General features: G+C 47.4%; 1 protein-coding gene across 1 annotated transcript in view; it reads left to right on the forward strand.

The window, feature by feature from the left end:
• LOC106563992 (glutamate receptor ionotropic, NMDA 2A) overlaps window positions 1-23627 on the forward strand; it is a 428098-nt gene that overhangs the window by 152576 nt on the left and 251895 nt on the right. The window contains exons 5-7 of the mRNA XM_045690511.1: window positions 10619-10747; window positions 11064-11236; window positions 14271-14567. Coding sequence (XP_045546467.1) covers window positions 10619-10747; window positions 11064-11236; window positions 14271-14567 — 599 coding nt within the window. The remainder of the gene's footprint in view (window positions 1-10618; window positions 10748-11063; window positions 11237-14270; window positions 14568-23627) is intronic.

Genomic DNA, 23627 nt, shown 5'->3' on the forward strand with positions numbered 1-23627 from the left:
TCTACCTCCTCTCCATATATAATCACCAGGCCCTCTACCTCCTCTCCATATATAATCACCAGGCCGTCTACCTCCTCTCCATATATAATCACCAGGCCCTCTCTCTACCTCCTCTCCATATATAATCACCAGGCCCTCTCTCTACCTCCTCTCCATATATAATCACCAGGCCGTCTACCTCCTCTCCATATATAATCACCAGGCCCTCTCTCTACCTCCTCTCCATATATAATCACCATGCCCTCTCTCTACCTCCTCTCCATATATAATCACCAGGCCGTCTACCTCCTCTCCATATATAATCACCAGGCCCTCTCTCTACCTCCTCTCCATATATAATCACCAGGCCCTCTACCTCCTCTCCATATATAATCACCAGGCCCTCTCTCTACCTCCTCTCCATATGTAATCACCAGGCCGTCTACCTCCTCTCCATATATATTCACCAGGCCCTCTCTCTACCTCCTCTCCATATATAATCACCAGGCCCTCTACCTCCTCTCCATATATAATCACCAGGCCCTCTCTCTACCTCCTCTCCATATATAATCACCAGGCCCTCTACCTCCTCTCCATATATAATCACCAGGCCCTCTACCTCCTCTCCATATATAATCACCAGGCCCTCTCTCTACCTCCTCTCCATATATAATCACCATGCCCTCTCTCTACCTCCTCTCCATATATAATCACAAGGCCGTCTACCTCCTCTCCATATATAATCACCAGGCCATCTCTCTACCTACTCTCCATATATAATCACCAGGCCCTCTACCTCCTCTCCATATATAATCACCAGGCCCTCTCTCTACCTCCTCTCCATATATAATCACCAGGCCGTCTACCTCCTCTCCATATATAATCACCATGCCCTCTCTCTACCTCCTCTCCATATATAATCACCAGGCCCTCTCTCTACCTCCTCTCCATATATAATCACCAGGCCCTCTACCTCCTCTCCATATATAATCACCATGCCCTCTCTCTACCTCCTCTCCATATATAATCACCAGGCCCTCTACCTCCTCTCCATATATAATCACCAGGCCCTCTACCTCCTCTCCATATATAATCACCAGGCCCTCTACCTCCTCTCCATATATAATCACCAGGCCCTCTACCTCCTCTCCATATATAATCACCAGGCCCTCTCTCTACCTCCTCTCCATATATAATCACCAGGCCCTCTCTCTACCTCCTCTCCATATATAATCACCAGGCCCTCTACCTCCTCTCCATATATAATCACCAGGCCCTCTACCTCCTCTCCATATATAATCACCAGGCCCTCTCTCTACCTCCTCTCCATATATAATCACCAGGCCCTCTACCTCCTCTCCATATATAATCACCAGGCCGTCTACCTCCTCTCCATATATAATCACCAGGCCCTCTCTCTACCTCCTCTCCATATATAATCACCAGGCCCTCTACCTCCTCTCCATATATAATCACCAGGCTCTCTCTACCTCCTCTCCATATATAATCACCAGGCCGTCTACCTCCTCTCCATATATAATCACCAGGCCCTCTCTCTACCTCCTCTCCATATATAATCACCAGGCCCTCTACCTCCTCTCCATATATAATCACCAGGCCCTCTACCTCCTCTATATATAATCACCATGCCCTCTCTCTACCTCCTCTCCATATATAATCACCAGGCCGTCTACCTCCTCTCCATATATAATCACCATGCCCTCTCTCTACCTCCTCTCCATATATAATCACCAGGCCCTCTACCTCCTCTCCATATATAATCACCAGGCCCTCTCTCTACCTCCTCTCCATATATAATCACCAGGCCGTCTACCTCCTCTCCATATATAATCACCATGCCCTCTACCTCCTCTCCATATATAATCACCAGGCCCTCTCTCTACCTCCTCTCCATATATAATCACCAGGCCGTCTACCTCCTCTCCATATATAATCACCATGCCCTCTCTCTACCTCCTCTCCATATATAATCACCAGGCCCTCTACCTCCTCTCCATATATAATCACCAGGCCCTCTACCTCCTCTCCATATATAATCACCAGGCCCTCTACCTCCTCTCCATATATAATCACCAGGCCCTCTCTCTACCTCCTCTCCATATATAATCACCATGCCCTCTCTCTACCTCCTCTCCATATATAATCACCAGGCCCTCTACCTCCTCTCCATATATAATCACCAGGCCCTCTACCTCCTCTCCATATATAATCACCAGGCCCCTCTACCTCCTCTCCATATATAATCACCAGGCCCTCTCTCTACCTCCTCTCCATATATAATCACCATGCCCTCTCTCTACCTCCTCTCCATATATAATCACCAGGCCCTCTATCTCCTCTCCATATATAATCACCAGGCCCTCTCTCTACCTCCTCTCCATATATAATCACCAGGCCCTCTATCTCCTCTCCATATATAATCACCAGGCCCTCTCTCTACCTCCTCTCCATATATAATCACCAGGCCGTCTACCTCCTCTCCATATATAATCACCAGGCCCTCTCTCTACCTCCTCTCCATATATAATCACCAGGCCGTCTACCTCCTCTCCATATATAATCACCAGGCCCTCTCTCTACCTCCTCTCCATATATAATCACCAGGCCCTCTACCTCCTCTCCATATATAATCACCAGGCCCTCTCTCTACCTCCTCTCCATATATAATCACCAGGCCCTCTCTCTACCTCCTCTCCATATATAATCACCAGGCCCTCTACCTCCTCTCCATATATAATCACCATGCCCTCTCTCTACCTCCTCTCCATATATAATCACCAGGCCCTCTACCTCCTCTCCATATATAATCACCAGGCCCTCTACCTCCTCTCCATATATAATCACCAGGCCCTCTACCTCCTCTCCATATATAATCACCAGGCCCTCTCTCTACCTCCTCTCCATATATAATCACCAGGCCCTCTCTCTACCTCCTCTCCATATATAATCACCAGGCCCTCTCTCTACCTCCTCTCCATATATAATCACCAGGCCCTCTACCTCCTCTCCATATATAATCACCAGGCCCTCTACCTCCTCTCCATATATAATCACCAGGCCCTCTACCTCCTCTCCATATATAATCACCAGGCCCTCTCTCTACCTCCTCTCCATATATAATCACCAGGCCCTCTCTCTACCTCCTCTCCATATATAATCACCAGGCCCTCTCTCTACCTCCTCTCCATATATAATCACCAGGCCCTCTACCTCCTCTCCATATATAATCACCAGGCCCTCTCTCTACCTCCTCTCCATATATAATCACCAGGCCCTCTACCTCCTCTCCATATATAATCACCAGGCGCTCTACCTCCTCTCCATATATAATCACCAGGCCCTCTACCTCCTCTCCATATATAATCACCAGGCCCTCTCTCTACCTCCTCTCCATATATAATCACCAGGCCCTCTCTCTACCTCCTCTCCATATATAATCACCAGGCCCTCTCTCTACCTCCTCTCCATATATAATCACCAGGCCCTCTACCTCCTCTCCATATATAATCACCAGGCCCTCTACCTCCTCTCCATATATAATCACCAGGCCCTCTCTCTACCTCCTCTCCATATATAATCACCATGCCCTCTAACTCCTCACCATATATAATCACCAGGCCCTCTACCTCCTCTCCATATATAATCACCAGGCCCTCTCTCTACCTCCTCTCCATATATAATCACCAGGCCCTCTACCTCCTCTCCATATATAATCACCAGGCCCTCTCTCTACCTCCTCTCCATATATAATCACCAGGCCCTCTCTCTACCTCCTCTCCATATATAATCACCAGGCCCTCTCTCTACCTCCTCTCCATATATAATCACCAGGCCCTCTACCTCCTCTCCATATATAATCACCAGGCCCTCTACCTCCTCTCCATATATAATCACCAGGCCCTCTCTCTACCTCCTCTCCATATATAATCACCATGCCCTCTACCTCCTCTCCATATATAATCACCAGGCCCTCTACCTCCTCTCCATATATAATCACCAGGCCCTCTCTCTACCTCCTCTCCATATATAATCACCAGGCCCTCTACCTCCTCTCCATATATAATCACCAGGCCCTCTCTCTACCTCCTCTCCATATATAATCACCAGGCCCTCTACCTCCTCTCCATATATAATCACCAGGCCCTCTACCTCCTCTCCATATATAATCACCAGGCCCTCTACCTCCTCTCCATATATAATCACCAGGCCCTCTCTCTACCTCCTCTCCATATATAATCACCAGGCCCTCTCTCTACCTCCTCTCCATATATAATCACCAGGCCCTCTACCTCCTCTCCATATATAATCACCAGGCCCTCTACCTCCTCTCCATATATAATCACCAGGCCCTCTACCTCCTCTCCATATATAATCACCATGCCCTCTCTCTACCTCCTCTCCATATATAATCACCAGGCCCTCTACCTCCTCTCCATATATAATCACCATGCCCTCTCTCTACCTCCTCTCCATATATAATCACCATGCCCTCTACCTCCTCTCCATATATAATCACCATGCCCTCTCTCTACCTCCTCTCCATATATAATCACCAGGCCCTCTACCTCCTCTCCATATATAATCACCAGGCCCTCTACCTCCTCTCCATATATAATCACCAGGCCCTCTACCGCCTCTCCATATATAATCACCAGGCCCTCTCTCTACCTCCTCTCCATATATAATCACCATGCCCTGTCTCTACCTCCTCTCCATATATAATCACCAGGCCCTCTACCTCCTCTCCATATATAATCACCAGGCCCTCTCTCTACCTCCTCTCCATATATAATCACCAGGCCGTCTACCTCCTCTCCATATATAATCACCAGGCCCTCTACCTCCTCTCCATATATAATCACCAGGCCCTCTACCTCCTCTCCATATATAATCACCAGGCCCTCTCTCTACCTCCTCTCCATATATAATCACCAGGCCCTCTCTCTACCTCCTCTCCATATATAATCACCATGCCCTCTCTCTACCTCCTCTCCATATATAATCACCAGGCCCTCTACCTCCTCTCCATATATAATCACCAGGCCCTCTACCTCCTCTCCATATATAATCACCAGGCCCTCTACCTCCTCTCCATATATAATCACCAGGCCCTCTCTCTACCTCCTCTCCATATATAATCACCAGGCCCTCTACCTCCTCTCCATATATAATCACCAGGCCCTCTACCTCCTCTCCATATATAATCACCAGGCCCTCTCTCTACCTCCTCTCCATATATAATCACCAGGTCCTGTTTCTTCCTCTTCTCCATATATAATCACCAGGCCCTCTACCTCCTCTCCATATATAATCACCAGGCCCTCTCTCTACCTCCTCTCCATATATAATCACCAGGCCCTCTCTCTACCTCCTCTCCATATATAATCACCAGGCCCACTACCTCCTCTCCATATATAATCACCAGGCCCTCTACCTCCTCTCCATATATAATCACCAGGCCCTCTCTCTACCTCCTCTCCATATATAATCACCAGGCCCTCTCTCTACCTCCTCTCCATATATAATCACCAGGCCCTCTCTCTACCTCCTCTCCATATATAATCACCAGGCCCTCTACCTCCTCTCCATATATAATCACCAGGCCCTCAACCTCCTCTCCATATATAATCACCAGGCCCTCTCTCTACCTCCTCTCCATATATAATCACCATGCCCTCTACCTCCTCTCCATATATAATCACCAGGCCCTCTACCTCCTCTCCATATATAATCACCAGGCCCTCTCTCTACCTCCTCTCCATATATAATCACCAGGCCCTCTACCTCCTCTCCATATATAATCACCAGGCCCTCTCTCTACCTCCTCTCCATATATAATCACCAGGCCCTCTACCTCCTCTCCATATATAATCACCAGGCCCTCTACCTCCTCTCCATATATAATCACCAGGCCCTCTCTCTACCTCCTCTCCATATATAATCACCAGGCCCTCTCTCTACCTCCTCTCCATATATAATCACCAGGCCCTCTCTCTACCTCCTCTCCATATATAATCACCATGCCCTCTACCTCCTCTCCATATATAATCACCAGGCCCTCTACCTCCTCTCCATATATAATCACCAGGCCCTCTCTCTACCTCCTCTCCATATATAATCACCAGGCCCTCTACCTCCTCTCCATATATAATCACCAGGCCCTCTCTCTACCTCCTCTCCATATATAATCACCAGGCCCTCTCTCTACCTCCTCTCCATATATAATCACCAGGCCCTCTCTCTACCTCCTCTCCATATATAATCACCAGGCCCTCTACCTCCTCTCCATATATAATCACCAGGCCCTCTACCTCCTCGCCATATATAATCACCAGGCCCTCTCTCTACCTCCTCTCCATATATAATCACCATGCCCTCTACCTCCTCTCCATATATAATCACCAGGCCCTCTACCTCCTCTCCATATATAATCACCAGGCCCTCTCTCTACCTCCTCTCCATATATAATCACCAGGCCCTCTACCTCCTCTCCATATATAATCACCAGGCCCTCTCTCTACCTCCTATCCATATATAATCACCAGGCCCTCTACCTCCTCTCCATATATAATCACCAGGCCCTCTACCTCCTCTCCATATATAATCACCAGGCCCTCTACCTCCTCTCCATATATAATCACCAGGCCCTCTCTCTACCTCCTCTCCATATATAATCACCAGGCCCTCTCTCTACCTCCTCTCCATATATAATCACCAGGCCCTCTACCTCCTCTCCATATATAATCACCAGGCCCTCTACCTCCTCTCCATATATAATCACCAGGCCCTCTACCTCCTCTCCATATATAATCACCATGCCCTCTCTCTACCTCCTCTCCATATATAATCACCAGGCCCTCTACCTCCTCTCCATATATAATCACCATGCCCTCTCTCTACCTCCTCTCCATATATAATCACCATGCCCTCTACCTCCTCTCCATATATAATCACCATGCCCTCTCTCTACCTCCTCTCCATATATAATCACCAGGCCCTCTACCTCCTCTCCATATATAATCACCAGGCCCTCTACCTCCTCTCCATATATAATCACCAGGCCCTCTACCGCCTCTCCATATATAATCACCAGGCCCTCTCTCTACCTCCTCTCCATATATAATCACCATGCCCTCTCTCTTTACCTCCTCTCCATATATAATCACCAGGCCCTCTACCTCCTCTCCATATATAATCACCAGGCCCTATCTCTACCTCCTCTCCATATATAATCACCAGGCCGTCTACCTCCTCTCCATATATAATCACCAGGCCCTCTACCTCCTCTCCATATATAATCACCAGGCCCTCTACCTCCTCTCCATATATAATCACCATGCCCTCTCTCTACCTCCTCTCCATATATAATCACCAGGCCCTCTCTCTACCTCCTCTCCATATATAATCACCATGCCCTCTCTCTACCTCCTCTCCATATATAATCACCAGGCCCTCTACCTCCTCTCCATATATAATCACCAGGCCCTCTACCTCCTCTCCATATATAATCACCAGGCCCTCTACCTCCTCTCCATATATAATCACCAGGCCCTCTCTCTACCTCCTCTCCATATATAATCACCAGGCCCTCTACCTCCTCTCCATATATAATCACCAGGCCCTCTACCTCCTCTCCATATATAATCACCAGGCCCTCTCTCTACCTCCTCTCCATATATAATCACCAGGTCCTGTTTCTTCCTCTTCTCCATATATTATCACCAGGCCCTCTACCTCCTCTCCATATATAATCACCAGGCCCTCTCTCTACCTCCTCTCCATATATAATCACCAGGCCCTCTCTCTACCTCCTCTCCATATATAATCACCAGGCCCACTACCTCCTCTCCATATATAATCACCAGGCCCTCTACCTCCTCTCCATATATAATCACCAGGCCCTCTCTCTACCTCCTCTCCATATATAATCACCAGGCCCTCTCTCTATCTCCTCTCCATATATAATCACCAGGCCCTCTACCTCCTCTCCATATATAATCACCAGGCCCTCTCTCTACCTCCTCTCCATATATAATCACCATGCCCTCTCTCTGCCTCCTCTCCATATATAATCACCAGGCCCTCTCTCTACCTCCTCTCCATATATAATCACCAGGCCCTCTACCTCCTCTCCATATATAATCACCAGGCCCTCTACCTCCTCTCCATATATAATCACCAGGCCCTCTCTCTACCTCCTCTCCATATATAATCACCAGGTCCTGTTTCTTCCTCTTCTCCATATATAATCACCAGGCCCTCTACCTCCTCTCCATATATAATCACCAGGCCCTCTCTCTACCTCCTCTCCATATATAATCACCAGGCCCTCTCTCTACCTCCTCTCCATATATAATCACCAGGCCCACTACCTCCTCTCCATATATAATCACCAGGCCCTCTACCTCCTCTCCATATATAATCACCAGGCCCTCTCTCTACCTCCTCTCCATATATAATCACCAGGCCCTCTCTCTATCTCCTCTCCATATATAATCACCAGGCCCTCTACCTCCTCTCCATATATAATCACCAGGCCCTCTCTCTACCTCCTCTCCATATATAATCACCATGCCCTCTCTCTGCCTCCTCTCCATATATATCACCAGGCCCTCTCTCTACCTCCTCTCCATATATAATCACCAGGCCCTCTCTCTACCTCCTCTCCATATATAATCACCAGGCCCTCTACCTCCTCTCCATATATAATCACCAGGCCCTCTCTCTACCTCCTCTCCATATATAATCACCAGGTCCTGTTTCTTCCTCTTCTCCATATATAATCACCAGGCCCTCTACCTCCTCTCCATATATAATCACCAGGCCCTCTCTCTACCTCCTCTCCATATATAATCACCAGGCCCTCTCTCTACCTCCTCTCCATATATAATCACCAGGCCCACTACCTCCTCTCCATATATAATCACCAGGCCCTCTACCTCCTCTCCATATATAATCACCAGGCCCTCTCTCTACCTCCTCTCCATATATAATCACCAGGCCCTCTCTCTACCTCCTCTCCATATATAATCACCAGGCCCTCTACCTCCTCTCCATATATAATCACCAGGCCCTCTCTCTACCTCCTCTCCATATATAATCACCAGGCCCTCTCTCTACCTCCTCTCCATATATAATCACCAGGCCCTCTCTCTACCTCCTCTCCATATATAATCACCAGGCCCTCTCCCTATCTCCTCTCCATATATAATCACCAGGCCCTCTACCTCCTCTCCATATATAATCACCAGGCCCTCTACCTCCTCTCCATATATAATCACCATGCCCTCTACCTCCTCTCCATATATAATCACCAGGCCCTCTACCTCCTCTCCATATATAATCACCAGGCCCTCTACCTCCTCTCCATATATAATCACCATGCCCTCTACCTCCTCTCCATATATAATCACCAGGCCCTCTCTCTACCTCCTCTCCATATATAATCACCAGGCCCTCTCTCTACCTCCTCTCCATATATAATCACCAGGCCCTCTACCTCCTCTCCATATATAATCACCAGGCCGTCTACCTCCTCTCCATATATAATCACCATGCCCTCTACCTCCTCTCCATATATAATCACCAGGCCCTCTATCTCCTCTCCATATATAATCACCATGCCCTCTACCTCCTCTCCATATATAATCACCATGCCCTCTACCTCCTCTCCATATATAATCACCATGCCCTCTCTCTACCTCCTCTCCATATATAATCACCAGGCCCTCTACCTCCTCTCCATATATAATCACCAGGCCCTCTATCTCCTCTCCATATATAATCACCATGCCCTCTCTCTACCTCCTCTCCATATATAATCACCAGGCCCTCTCTCTACCTCCTCTCCATATATAATCACCAGGCCGTCTACCTCCTCTCCATATATAATCACCATGCCCTCTCTCTACCTCCTCTCCATATATAATCACCAGGCCCTCTACCTCCTCTCCATATATAATCACCAGGCCCTCTACCTCCTCTCCATATATAATCACCATGCCCTCTCTCTACCTCCTCTCCATATATAATCACCAGGCCCTCTACCTCCTCTCCATATATAATCACCAGGCCCTCTCTCTACCTCCTCTCCATATATAATCACCAGGCCCTCTCTCTACCTCCTCTCCATATATAATCACCAGGCCCTCTATCTCCTCTCCATATATAATCACCAGGCCCTCTACCTCCTCTCCATATATAATCACCAGGCCCTCTACCTCCTCTCCATATTTAATCACCAGGCCCTCTACCTCCTCTCCATATATAATCACCATGCCCTCTCTCTACCTCCTCTCCATATATAATCACCATGCCCTCTCTCTACCTCCTCTCCATATATAATCACCAGGCCCTCTACCTCCTCTCCATATATAATCACCATGCCCTCTCTCTACCTCCTCTCCATATATAATCACCAGGCCCTCTACCTCCTCTCCATATATAATCACCAGGCCCTGTTTCTTCCTCTTCTCTCCATAGTCCTCCTCCTGTCTCCTCTCTTCTACCTCTCTTTCTACTGATATTAGCTTTCTCCTTCTGTGACATGCCTGGTAACAATCCCTTCCCCCTCTCCCTCTCTCCACCTCCCTCCCTCTCTCCCCCTCTCTTTCCCCAGGATGTGAAGTCTACGTTCTTCCAGTTTGGAGCGTCTCTGATGCAGGAGGCTTTACTGATGATGAACATTATGGAGGAATATGACTGGCACATCTTCTCTATAGTCACCTCTAAGTTCCCCGGGTACCAGGTAAACACACACACACACACACACACACACACACACACACACACACACACACACACACACACACACACACACACACACACACACACACACACACACACACACACACACACACACACACACACACACACACACACACACACACATTACACACACACACACACACACACACACACACACACACACACACACACACACACACACACACACACACACACACACACACACATTACACACACACACACACACACACATTAAACACACATTACACACACACACGTACACACACCAGTAACCGTTGTGTCTGTCTTGTCTGTAGGAGTTTATAAATGTCCTGCGTGTGACGGTGGACCACAGCTTTGTGCGTTGGGACCTTCAGAGTGTTGTAACGCTGGACGCTGTGGACGGAGACGCCAACTCTAAAGCTCATATTCAGCTGAAGAGGATCCAGAGTCCTGTAATACTGTTATACTGCTCCAAGGAAGAGGCTAGGTACTAAAGGCTGTTATACTGCTGTACTGCTCCTAGGGAGAGGCTAGATACTAGAGGCTGTTATACTGCTGTACTGCTCCAAGGAAGAGGCTAGGTACTAGAGGCTGTAATACTGCTGTACTGCTCCAAGGAAGAGGCTAGGTACTAGAGGCTGTGATACTGCTGTACTGCTACTAGGAAGAGATTAGGTACTAAAGGCTGTAATACTGCTGTACTGCTCCAAGGAAGAGGCTAGGTACTAGAGGCTGTTATACTGCTGTACTGCTCCTAGGGAGAGGCTAGGTACTAGAGGCTGTTATACTGCTGTACTGCTCCTAGGAAGAGGCTAGGTACTAAAGGCTGTTATACTGCTGTACTGCTACTAGGAAGAGATTAGGTACTAAAGGCTGTTATACTGCTGTACTGCTGCTAGGAAGAGGCTAGGTACTTGAGGCTGTTATACTGCTGTACTGCTACTAGGAAGAGGCTAGGTACTAGAGGCCGTTATACTGCTGTACTGCTACTAGGAAGAGTCTAGGTACTAGAGGCTGTTATACTGCTGTACTGCTACTAGGAAGAGATTAGGTTCTAAAGGCTGTTATACTGCTGTACTGCTCCTAGGGAGAGACTAGGTACTAGAGGCTGTTATACTGCTGTTCTGCTCCTAGGAAGAGGCTAGGTACTAAAGGCTGTTATACTACTGTACTGCTACTAGGAAGATATTAGGTACTAAAGGCTGTTATACTGCTGTACTGCTGCTAGGAAGAGGCTAGGTACTTAAGGCTGTTATACTGCTGTACTGCTACTAGGAAGAGGCTAGGTACTAGAGGCTGTTATACTGCTGTACTGCTACTAGGAAGAGGCTAGGTACTAAAGGCTGTTATACTGCTGTACTGCTACTAGGAAGAGATTAGGTACTAAAGGCTGTTATACTGCTGTACTGCTGCTAGGAAGAGGCTAGGTACTAAAGAAGGTTATACTGCTGTACTGCTCCTAGGGAGAGGCTAGGTACTAGAGGCTGTTATACTGCAGTACTGCTCCTAGGGAGAGGCTAGGTACTAGAGGCTGTAATACTGCTGTACTGCTCCAAGGAAGAGGCTAGGTACTAAAGGCTGTTATACTGCTGTACTGCTGCTAGGAAGAGGCTAGGTACTAGAGGCTGTAATACTGCTGTACTGCTGCTAGGAAGAGGCTAGGTACTTGAGGCTGTTATACTGCTGTACTGCTACTAGGAAGAGGCTAGGTACTAGAGGCTGTAATACTGCTGTACTGCTGCTAGGAAGAGGCTAGGTACTTGAGGCTGTTATACTGCTGTACTGCTACTAGGAAGAGACTAGGTACTAGAGACTGTTATACTGCTGTACTGCTCCATGGAAGAGGCTAGGTACTAGAGGCTGTTATACCGCTGTACTGCTCCAAGGAAGAGGCTAGGTACTAGAGGCTATTATACTGCTGTACTGCTACTAGGAAGAGGCTAGGTACTAGAGGCTGTTATACTGCTGTACTGCTCCAAGGAAGAGACTAGGTACTAAAGGCTGTTATACTGCTGTACTGCTACTAGGAAGAGACTAGGTACTAGAGGCTGTTATACTGCTGTACTGCTACTAGGAAGAGACTAGGTACTAGAGGCTGTTATACTGCTGTACTGCTACTAGGAAGAGACTAGGTACTAGAGGCTGTTATACTGCTGTACTGCTCCAAGGAAGAGGCTAGGTACTAGAGGCTGTTATACTGCTGTACTGCTCCTAGGAAGAGGCTAGGTACTAGAGGATGTTATACTGCTGTACTGCTGCTAGGAAGAGACTAGGTACTAAAGGCTGTTATACTGCTGTACTGCTACTATGAAGAGGCTAGGTACTAAAGGCTGTTATATTGCTGTACTGCTACTAGGAAGAGGCTAGGTACTAGAGGCTGTAATACTGCTGTACTGCTACTAGGAAGAGACTAGGTACTAGAGGCTGTTATACTGCTGTACTGCTCCAAGGAAGAGGCTAGGTACTAGAGGCTGTTATACTGCTGTACTGCTCCTAGGAAGAGGCTAGGTACTAGAGGATGTTATACTGCTGTACTGCTTCTAGGAAGAGACTAGGTACTGAAGGCTGTTATACTGCTGTACTGCTACTAGGAAGAGGCTAGGTACTAGAGGCTGTAATACTGCTGTACTGCTACTAGGAAGAGGCTAGGTACTAGAGGCTGTTATACTGCTGTACTGCTCCTAGGAAGAGGCTAGGTACTAGAGGCTGTTATACTGCTGTACTGCTCCTAGGAAGAGGCTAGGTACTAGAGGCTGTTATACTGCTGTACTGCTACTAGGAAGAGTCTAGGTACTAGAGGCTGTTATACTGCTGTTCTGCTGCTAGGAAGAGGCTAGGTACTAGAGGCTGTTATACTGCTGTACTGCTCCAAGGAAGAGACTAGGTACTAGAGGCTGTTATACTGCTGTACTGCTACTAGGAAGAGGCTAGGTACTAGAGGCTGTTATACTGCTGTACTGCTCCTAGGAAGAGGCTAGGTACTAGAAGCTGTTATACTGCTGTACTGCTGCTAGGAAGAGACTTGCTACTATGATCCTGGATCATCATTTAACTATGTTGATCCTGGATCATCATTTAACTGTGTTGATCCTGGATCATCATTTAACTTTGTTGATCCTGGATCATCATTTAGCTGTGTTGATCCTGGATCATCATTTAGCTGTGTTGATCCTGGATCATCATTTAACTGTGTTGATCCTGGATCATCATTTAGCTGTGTTGATCCTGGATCATCATTTAGCTGTGTTGATCCTGGATCATCATTTAACTGTGTTGATCCTAGACCGTCAATATAATAGTATATAAAGGTAATGGATTTATGAAGATAGCTCAGTCAGGCCGTTTACCATTGTCTACTTTTAATGGAGTAGCTGTCCCTTATACACCAGTGTGATAGCAGCTGGTTCTGGTCTACTTAGTTCATTGATTTCCATTGAAACAGTACAAATGAGGGAGTGGGATGTCTCACTTCATCTTCCTTCTCCGGTATATTATTCTAAACAATCTGATCCCCCCTCCAGGTATATACTGGAAGAGGCCAGGTCTCTGGGTCTGACTGGGTCGGGCTACATCTGGATCGTACCAAGTCTGACCACAGGGAACCCCGACTTCACCCCAGACATCTATCCCCTGGGGATGATCTCTGTGTCCTACAACGAGATGGAGTATCCCCTGGAGAGCCGCCTTAGAGACGGAGTGGGCATCATCGCCACGGCAGCCGTCGCCATGCTGAGGGAGAAAGGGGAGGTGCCAGAACCCCAAGGGAACTGCTACAGCCAATCAGAAAAGGGCAAGACTCTGCCCAGCACCCTGAGAGGGTAAAAGAGGGAGTGGTGTGTGTGTGTCCTATCAAATCAAACAACATTTTATTTGTCACATAATGCCCCACAAAATGATGAAGTGGAAACATGCTTTTAGAATATTTGCAAATTTATTGAAAATTAAATACAGAAATATCTCATTCATGTCAATACTTTGTAGAAGCACCTTTGGCGGCAATTGCATCTTTGAGTCGTCTTGGGTATGTCTGTATCAGCTTTGAGTCGTCTTGGGTATGACTGTACCAGCTCTGAGTCGTCTTGGGTATGTCTGTACCAGCTTTGAGTCGTCTTGGGTATGTCTGTATCAGCTTTGAGTCGTCTTGGGTATGACTGTACCAGCTTTGAGTCGTCTTGGGTATGACTGTACCAGCTTTGAGTCTTCTTGGGTATGTCTGTATCAGCTTTGAGTTGTCTTGGGTATGACTGTACCAGCTTTGAGTCGTCTTGGGTATGTCTGTACCAGCTTTGAGTCGTCTTGGGTATGTCTGTATCAGCTTTGAGTCGTCTTGGGTATGTCTGTACCAGCTTTGAGTCGTCTTGGGTATGTCTGTACCAGCTTTGAGTCGTCTTGGGTATGTCTGTACCAGCTTTGCACATCAGGATTTGGGGATATTCTCCCATTCTTCCTTGCCGATTTTCTCAAGCTCTCTTAAGTTAGATGGGGAGCGGCGGTGAATAGTAATTTCCACAGATTTTCAATGGAATTCAAGTCTGGGCTTTGGCTGGGCCACTCAAGGAGTTTCACATTCTTATTCTGAAGCCATTCCAGCATTGCTTTGGCTATATGCTTGGATTCATTGTCCTGTTGGAAGGTAAACCTTCATCCCCAGTCTAAGGTTGTTTGCACTCTGAAGCAGATTCTCATCAAGGATTTGCCTGTAATTGTCTCCATTCATTGTCTCCTCTATCCTTACCAGTCTCCCAGTCCCTGCCGCTGAAAAACATCCCCATAGCATGATACTGCCACCACCTTGCTTCATGGTAGGATGTGTTTTTAGACGGGTGATGTGGTGTGCCTGGTTTTCTCCAGACATAGGTCTTTGCATTCAGGCCAAATAGGTACATGTTTGTCTCATCAGACTACAGAATCTTTTGCCTTATGATCTGTCACGTGCCTTTTTGCTAACTCCAGGTGTGCTGTCATGTGACTTTTTCTCAGGAGTGGCTTCCATCTTCAGGAGTGGATTCTGTCTGTCCACTCTCCCATAAAGTCCAGATTGGTGAAGTGCTGCAGAGACTGTTGTCCTTCTGACAGGTTCTCCCATCTCAACCAAGGAACTCTGAGGTTCTATCAGAGCGGTCATTGGGTTCTTGGTCACCTACCTGACCAAGGGCCTTCTGGCCCGGTTGTTCAGTTTGGTCAGAAGACCATCTCTAGGCAGAGTCTGGGTAGACTCTGATGGACGCCAGCTCTAGGCAGAGTCTGGATACACTCTGATGGACGCCAGCTCTAGGCAGAGTCTGGATAGACTCTGATGGACGCCAGCTCTAGGCATAGTCTGGATAGACTCTGATGGACGCCAGCTCTAGGCATAGTCTGGATAGACTCTGATGGACGCCAGCTCTAGGCATAGTCTGGATAGACTCTGATGGACGCCAGCTCTAGGCATAGTCTGGATAGACTCTGATGGACGCCAGCTCTAGGCATAGTCTGGATAGACTCTGATGGACGCCAGCTCTAGGCATAGTCTGGATAGACTCTGATGGACGACAGCTCTAGGCAGAGTCTGGATAGACTCTGATGGACGCCAGCTCTAGGCAGAGTCTGGATAGACTCTGATGGACGCCAGCTCTAGGCAGAGTCTGGATAGACTCTGATGGACGCCAGCTCTAGGCAGAGTCTGGATAGACTCTGATGGACGATGGAGACCACTGTGCTCTTGGAAACTTTCATCCCTCTAAGAATAGTTTCATGCTCAACCCAGATATATGCCTCATCACAATTCTGTCTCTGATATCTACGGACAGTTCCTTGGACCTTATGGTACAGTCAATGTACCCTTGAGCAAGGCACTTAACCATAGTTGCTACTGTAAGTCTCTCTGGATAAGAGAGTCTGCTAAATGACTCACTACTCTAGTACTGTCTCTATATAACTACAGTATGTAGTACTGTCTCTATATAACTACAGTATGTAGTACTGTCTCTATATAACTACAGTATATAGTACTGTCTCTATATAACTACAGTATGTGGTACTGTCTCTATATAACTAAAGTATGTAGTACTGTCTCTATATAACTACAGTATATAGTACTGTCTCTATATAACTACATCATATAGTACTGTCTCTATATAACTACAGTATGTAGTACTGTCTCTATATAACTACAGTATGTAGTACTGTCTCTATATAACTACAGTATATAGTACTGTCTCTATATAACTACAGTATGTAGTACTGTCTCTATATAACTACAGTATGTAGTACTGTCTCTATATAACTACAGTATATAGTACTGTCTCTATATAACTACAGTATGTGGTACTGTCTCTATATAACTAAAGTATGTAGTACTGTCTCTATATAACTACAGTATGTAGTACTGTCTCTCTATAACTACAGTATGTACTTGGTGATTTAGAAGGAACACTAGCACCACAGTCTAATTGTCTGTCTGTCTGTCTGTCTGTCTGTCTGTCTGTCTGTCTGTCTGTCTGTCTGTCTGTCTGTCTGTCTGTCTGTCTGTCTGTCTGTCTGTCTGTCTGTCTGTCTGTCTGTCTGTCTGTCTGTCTGTCTGTCTGTCTGTCTGTCTGTCTGTCTGTCTGTCTGTCTGTCTGTGCGTGCAGTGGTTCATGTCCGCTCCACTCGGCTGTGTTGTAGTTTTTGTTGTCCAGTTAGTTTAAATTAGAGTAGCTTCCACCAGCTTTGTTCTCTGATTCTCTTTTGTCTCCCTCTCCCTCTCCCTCTCCCTCTCCCTCTCCCTCTGTGTATTAGTATCTGTGGCAGTCAGTCCCTGTGGTAGTTAATGCAGACACTGTAGAAGAAAGGAGGCAAACACACACACACACACACACACACACACACACACACACACACACACACACACACACACACACACACACACACACAGAGAATTTCTTTTAGGCATTTGAGCGTTGCAGCTTTTAAGTATCCTCTCGTTGTCTGATATAATGAGAGCCACAAGCATGTCTCTGTGTCTCTCTACTGCAGATTCTTAGAACTATCCCTCGGCGAAAAAGGGTCAGTATCAGGGGATATCTTTATCTATATATTTCTGGATATCTGACATGTTATTAGATATAAGGAGTAGACATGCTCCAGCGATATAAGGCACTGCAGCTCAGTGCTAGAGGTGTCACTACAGACACCCTGGTTCGAATCCAGGCTGTATCACAACAGGCCGTGATTGGGAGTCCCATAGGGCGGTGCACAATTGGCCCAGCGTCGTCCTGGTTTGGCCGGTGTAGGCCGTCATTGTAAATACGAATTTATTCTTAATTGACTTGCCTAGTTAAATAAAGGTTCAATTTAAAAAATAATAATAATAATAATTAAAAAAAATGTCCAGAGGCCAAATTATTTGACCTGTTCGGGTGCTGAAAATCATGATGCTTCTTCCTATGAAGGTGTCATATCTGAGGTATACAGCACCATATTCAGCAGTAGGATTCAAGGCACGGAAAGGCAAACAGCATCATATTTAAATCCAACTTGCTATTTCAAAAACACATTTCTGCTATTTATGTAAAAAAATTAAAATAAAAAAATAGATGCAGCATATTAAATGCAGAGCTCCTATCAGAACAGCATATTAAATGCAGAGCTCCAATCAGAACAGCATATTAAATGCAGAGCTCCAATCAGAACAGCATATTAAATACAGAGCTCCAATCAGAACAGCTGTTTTCTGAAAAAATGCAGCATATTAAATGCAGAGCTCCAATCAGAACAGCATATTAAATGCAGAGCTCCAATCAGAACAGCATATTAAATGCAGAGCTCCAATCAGAACAGCTTATTAAATGCAGAGCTCCAATCAGAACAGCATATTAAATACAGAGCTCCAATCAGAACAGCATATTAAATGCAGAGCTCCAATCAGAACAGCATATTAAATGCAGAGCTCCAATCAGAACAGCATATTAAATGCAGAGCTCCAATCAGAACAGAGCTCCAATCAGAACAGCTGTTTTCTGAAAAAATGCAGCATATTAAATGCAGAGCTCCAATCAGAACAGCTGTTTTCTGAAAAAATGCAGCATATTAAATGCAGAGCTCCAATCAGAACAGTATATTAAATGCAGAGCTCCAATCAGAACAGCTGTTGTCTGAAAACATGCAAACGTAGACCAATCTTTACTAAAAATGTATTTTATATATTTAACAGAACATTAAAGTTGCAGACCATCAAAAGCCCTGCCAGTCCTGTTTGTTACGGATGATGGAGGGATATTGAGTAGTCAGTGGCACAGTCCTGTTTGTTACGGATGATGGAGGCAGATTGGGTCGTCAGTGGCCCAGTCCTGTTTGTTACGGATGATGGAGGCAGAATGAGTAGTCAGTGGCCCAGTCCTGTTTGTTACGGATGATGGAGGCAGATTGAGTAGTCAGTGGCCCAGTCCTGTTTGTTACGGATGATGGAGGCAGATTGGGTCGTCAGTGGCCCAGTCCTGTTTGTTATGGATGATGGAGGCAGATTGGGTTGTCAGTGGCACAGTCCTGTTTGTTACGGATGATGGACACAAATTGAGTAGTCAGTGGCCCAGTCCTGTTTGTTACGGATGATGGAGGCAGATTGGGTCGTCAGTGGCCCAGTCCTGTTTGTTACGGATGATGGAGGCAGATTGGGTAGTCAGTGGCCCAGTCCTGTTTGTTACGGATGATGGAGGCAGATTGGGTCGTCAGTGGCCCAGTCCTGTTTGTTATGGATGATGGAGGCAGATTGGGTTGTCAGCGGCCCAGTCCTGTTTGTTACGGATGATGGAGGCAGATTGAGTAGTCAGTGGCCCAGTCCTGTTTGTTACGGATGATGGAGGCAGATTGGGTCGTCAGTGGCCCAGTCCTGTTTGTTATGGATGATGGAGGCAGATTGGGTCGTCAGTGGCCCAGTCCTGTTTGTTATGGATGATGGAGGCAGATTGGGTCGTCAGTGGCACAGTCCTGTTTGTTAAGCATGATGGAGGCAGATTGGGTCGTCAGTGGCACAGTCCTGTTTGTTACGGATGATGGACACAGATTGGGAAGTCAGTGGCCCAGTCCTGTTTGTTATGGATGATGGAGGCAGATTGGGTCGTCAGTGGCCCAGTCCTGTTTGTTATGGATGATGGAGGCAGATTGGGTCGTCAGTGGCACAGTCCTGTTTGTTACGGATGATGGAGGCAGATTGGGTAGTCAGTGGCCCAGTCCTGTTTGTTATGGATGATGGAGTCAGATTGGGTAGTCAGTGGCCCAGTCCTGTTTGTTATGGATGATGGAGTCAGATTGGGTAGTCAGTGGCCCAGTCCTGTTTGTTATGGATGATGGAGGCAGATTGGGTCGTCAGTGGCACCGGCAGCAGTCCCTGGCAGTCCAGACCCAACTTGGTGGTAGAGTTGGTCTGTGATCACCTCCAAACAGTCCTGACCCAATGTGGTGGTAGAGTTGGTCTGTAATCATCTCCAAACAGTCCTGACCCAACGTGGTGGTAGAGTTGGTCTGTAATCCTCTCCAAACAGTCCTGACCCAACGTGGTGGTAGAGTTGGTCTGTAATCCTCTCCAAACAGTCCTGACCCAACGTGGTGGTAGAGTTGGTCTGTAATCCTCTCCAAACAGTCCAGACCCAACGTTGTGGTAGAGTTGGTCTGTGATTCCCTCCAAACAGTCCTGACCCAACGTGGTGGTCGAGTTGGTCTGTAATCCTCTCCAAACAGTCCAGACCCAACTTGGTGGTAGAGTTGGTCTGTAATCCTCTCCAAACAGTCCAGACCCAACTTGGTGGTAGAGTTGGTCTGTAATCCCCTCCAAACAGTCCTGACCCAACTTGGTGGTAGAGTTGGTCTGTAATCCCCTCCAAACAGTCCAGACCCAACGTGGTGGTAGAGTTGGTCTGTGATCGCCTCCAAACAGTCCAGACCCAACGTGGTGGTAGAGTTGGTCTTTGATCCCCTCCAAACAGTCCTGACCCAACGTGGTGGTAGAGTTGGTCTGTAATCCTCTCCAAACAGTCCTGACCCAACGTGGTGGTAGAGTTGGTCTGTAATCCCCTCCAAACAGTCCTGACCCAACGTGGTGGTAGAGTTGGTCTGTGAGCCTCTCCAAGCAGTCCTGACCCAACGTGGTGGTAGAGTTGGTCTGTAATCCTCTCCAAACAGTCCAGACCCAACGTGGTGGTAGAGTTGGTCTGTGATTCCCTCCAAACAGTCCTGACCCAACGTGGTGGTCGAGTTGGTCTGTAATCCTCTCCAAACAGTCCAGACCCAACTTGGTGGTAGAGTTGGTCTGTAATCCTCTCCACACAGTCCTGACCCAACTTGGTGGTAGAGTTGGTCTGTAATCCTCTCCAAACAGTCCTGACCCAACGTGGTGGTAGAGTTGGTCTGTAATCCCCTCCAAACAGTCCAGACCCAACTTGGTGGTAGAGTTGGTCTGTAATCCTCTCCAAACAGTCCTGACCCAACGTGGTGGTAGAGTTGGTCTGTAATCCCCTCCAAACAGTCCTGACCCAACGTGGTGGTAGAGTTGGTCTGTGATCCTCTCCAAACAGTCCTGACCCAACTTGGTGGTAGAGTTGGTCTGTAATCCTCTCCAAACAGTCCTGACCCAACGTGGTGGTAGAGTTGGTCTGTAATCCTCTCCAAACAGTCCTGACCCAACGTGGTGGTAGAGTTGGTCTGTGATCCTCTCCAAACAGTCCAGACCCAACGTGGTGGTAGAGTTGGTCTGTAATCCCCTCCAAACAGTCCAGACCCAACTTGGTGGTAGAGTTGGTCTGTAATCCTCTCCAAACAGTCCTGACCCAACGTGGTGGTAGAGTTGGTCTGTAATCCTCTCCAAACAGTCCTGACCCAACTTGGTGGTAGAGTTGGTCTGTAATCCCCTCCAAACAGTCCAGACCCAACGTGGTGGTAGAGTTGGTCTGTAATCCTCTCCAAACAGTCCTGACCCAACGTGGTGGTAGAGTTGGTCTGTGATCCTCTCCAAACAGTCCTGACCCAACGTGGTGGTAGAGTTGGTCTGTGATCCTCTCCAAACAGTCTTGACCCAACGTGGTGGTAGAGTTGGTCTGTAATCCTCTCCAAACAGTCCTGACCCAACTTGGTGGTAGAGTTGGTCTGTAATCCTCTCCAAACAGTCCTGACCCAACGTGGTGGTAGAGTTGGTCTGTGATCCCCTCCAAACAGTCCTGACCCAACTTGGTGGTATAGTTGGTCTGTGATCCTCTCCAAACAGTCCTGACCCAACATGGTGGTAGAGTTGGTCTGTAATCCTCTCCAAACAGTCCTGACCCAACGTGGTGGTAGAGTTGGTCTGTGATCCTCTCCAAACAGTCCAGACCCAACGTGGTGGTAGAGTTGGTCTTTGATCCCCTCCAAACAGTCCAGACCCAACTTGGTGGTAGAGTTGGTCTGTAATCCTCTCCAAACAGTCCTGACCCAACGTGGTGGTAGAGTTGGTCTGTAATCCTCTCCAAACAGTCCTGACCCAACTTGGTGGTAGAGTTGGTCTGTAATCCCCTCCAAACAGTCCAGACCCAACGTGGTGGTAGAGTTGGTCTGTGATCCTCACCAAACAGTCCAGACCCAACGTGGTGGTAGAGTTGGTCTGTGATCCTCTCCAAACAGTCCTGACCCAACGTGGTGGTAGAGTTGGTCTGTGATCCTCTCCAAACAGTCCTGACCCAACGTGGTGGTAGAGTTGGTCTGTAATCCTCTCCAAACAGTCCTGACCCAACGTGGTGGTAGAGTTGGTCTGTGATCCTCTCCAAACAGTCCTGACCCAACGTGGTGGTAGAGTTGGTCTGTAATCCTCTCCAAACAGTCCTGACCCAACTTTGTGGTAGAGTTGGTCTGTAATCCTCTCCAAACAGTCCTGACCCAACTTGGTGGTAGAGTTGGTCTGTAATCCTCTCCAAACAGTCCAGACCCAACGTGGTGGTAGAGTTGGTCTGTGATCCTCTCCAAACAGTCCTTACCCAACGTGGTGGTAGAGTTGGTCTGTAATCCTCTCCAAACAGTCCTGACCCAACGTGGTGGTAGAGTTGGTCTGTGATCCTCTCCAAACAGTCCTGACCCAACTTGGTGGTAGAGTTGGTCTGTAATCCTCTCCAAACAGTCCTGACCCAACGTGGTGGTAGAGTTGGTCTGTAATCCTCTCCAAACAGTCCTGACCCAACTTGGTGGTAGAGTTGGTCTGTAATCCTCTCCAAACATTCCAGACCCAACTTGGTGGTAGAGTTGGTCTGTAATCCTCTCCAAACAGTCCTGACCCAACTTGGTGGTAGAGTTGGTCTGTAATCCTCTCCAAACAGTCCTGACCCAACTTGGTGGTAGAGTTGGTCTGTAATCCTCTCCAAACATTCCAGACCCAACGTGGTGGTAGAGTTGGTCTGTAATCCCCACCAAACAGTCCTGACCCAACGTGGTGGTAGAGTTGGTCTGTAATCATCTCCAAACAGTCCAGACCCAACTTGGTGGTAGAGTTGGTCTGTGATCCTCTCCAAACAGTCCTGACCCAACTTGGTGGTAGAGTTGGTCTGTAATCCTCTCCAAACAGTCCTGACCCAACGTGGTGGTAGAGTTGGTCTGTGATCCCCTCCAAACAGTCCTGACCCAACGTGGTGGTAGAGTTGGTCTGTAATCCTCTCCAAACATTCCAGACCCAACGTGGTGGTAGAGTTGGTCTGTAATCCCCTCCAAACAGTCCAGACCCAACTTGGTGGTAGAGTTGGTCTGTGATCCCCTCCAAACAGTCCAGACCCAACATGGTGGTAGAGTTGGTCTGTGATCCCCTCAAAACAGTCCAGACCCAACGTGGTGGTAGAGTTGGTCTGTGATCCTCTCCAAACAGTCCTGACCCAACGTGGTGGTAGAGTTGGTCTGTGATCCTCTCCAAA

Source organism: Salmo salar, chromosome ssa12, assembly GCF_905237065.1.
Source record: "Salmo salar chromosome ssa12, Ssal_v3.1, whole genome shotgun sequence".
In the NCBI taxonomy this organism is placed as follows: Eukaryota; Metazoa; Chordata; class Actinopteri; order Salmoniformes; family Salmonidae; genus Salmo; species Salmo salar.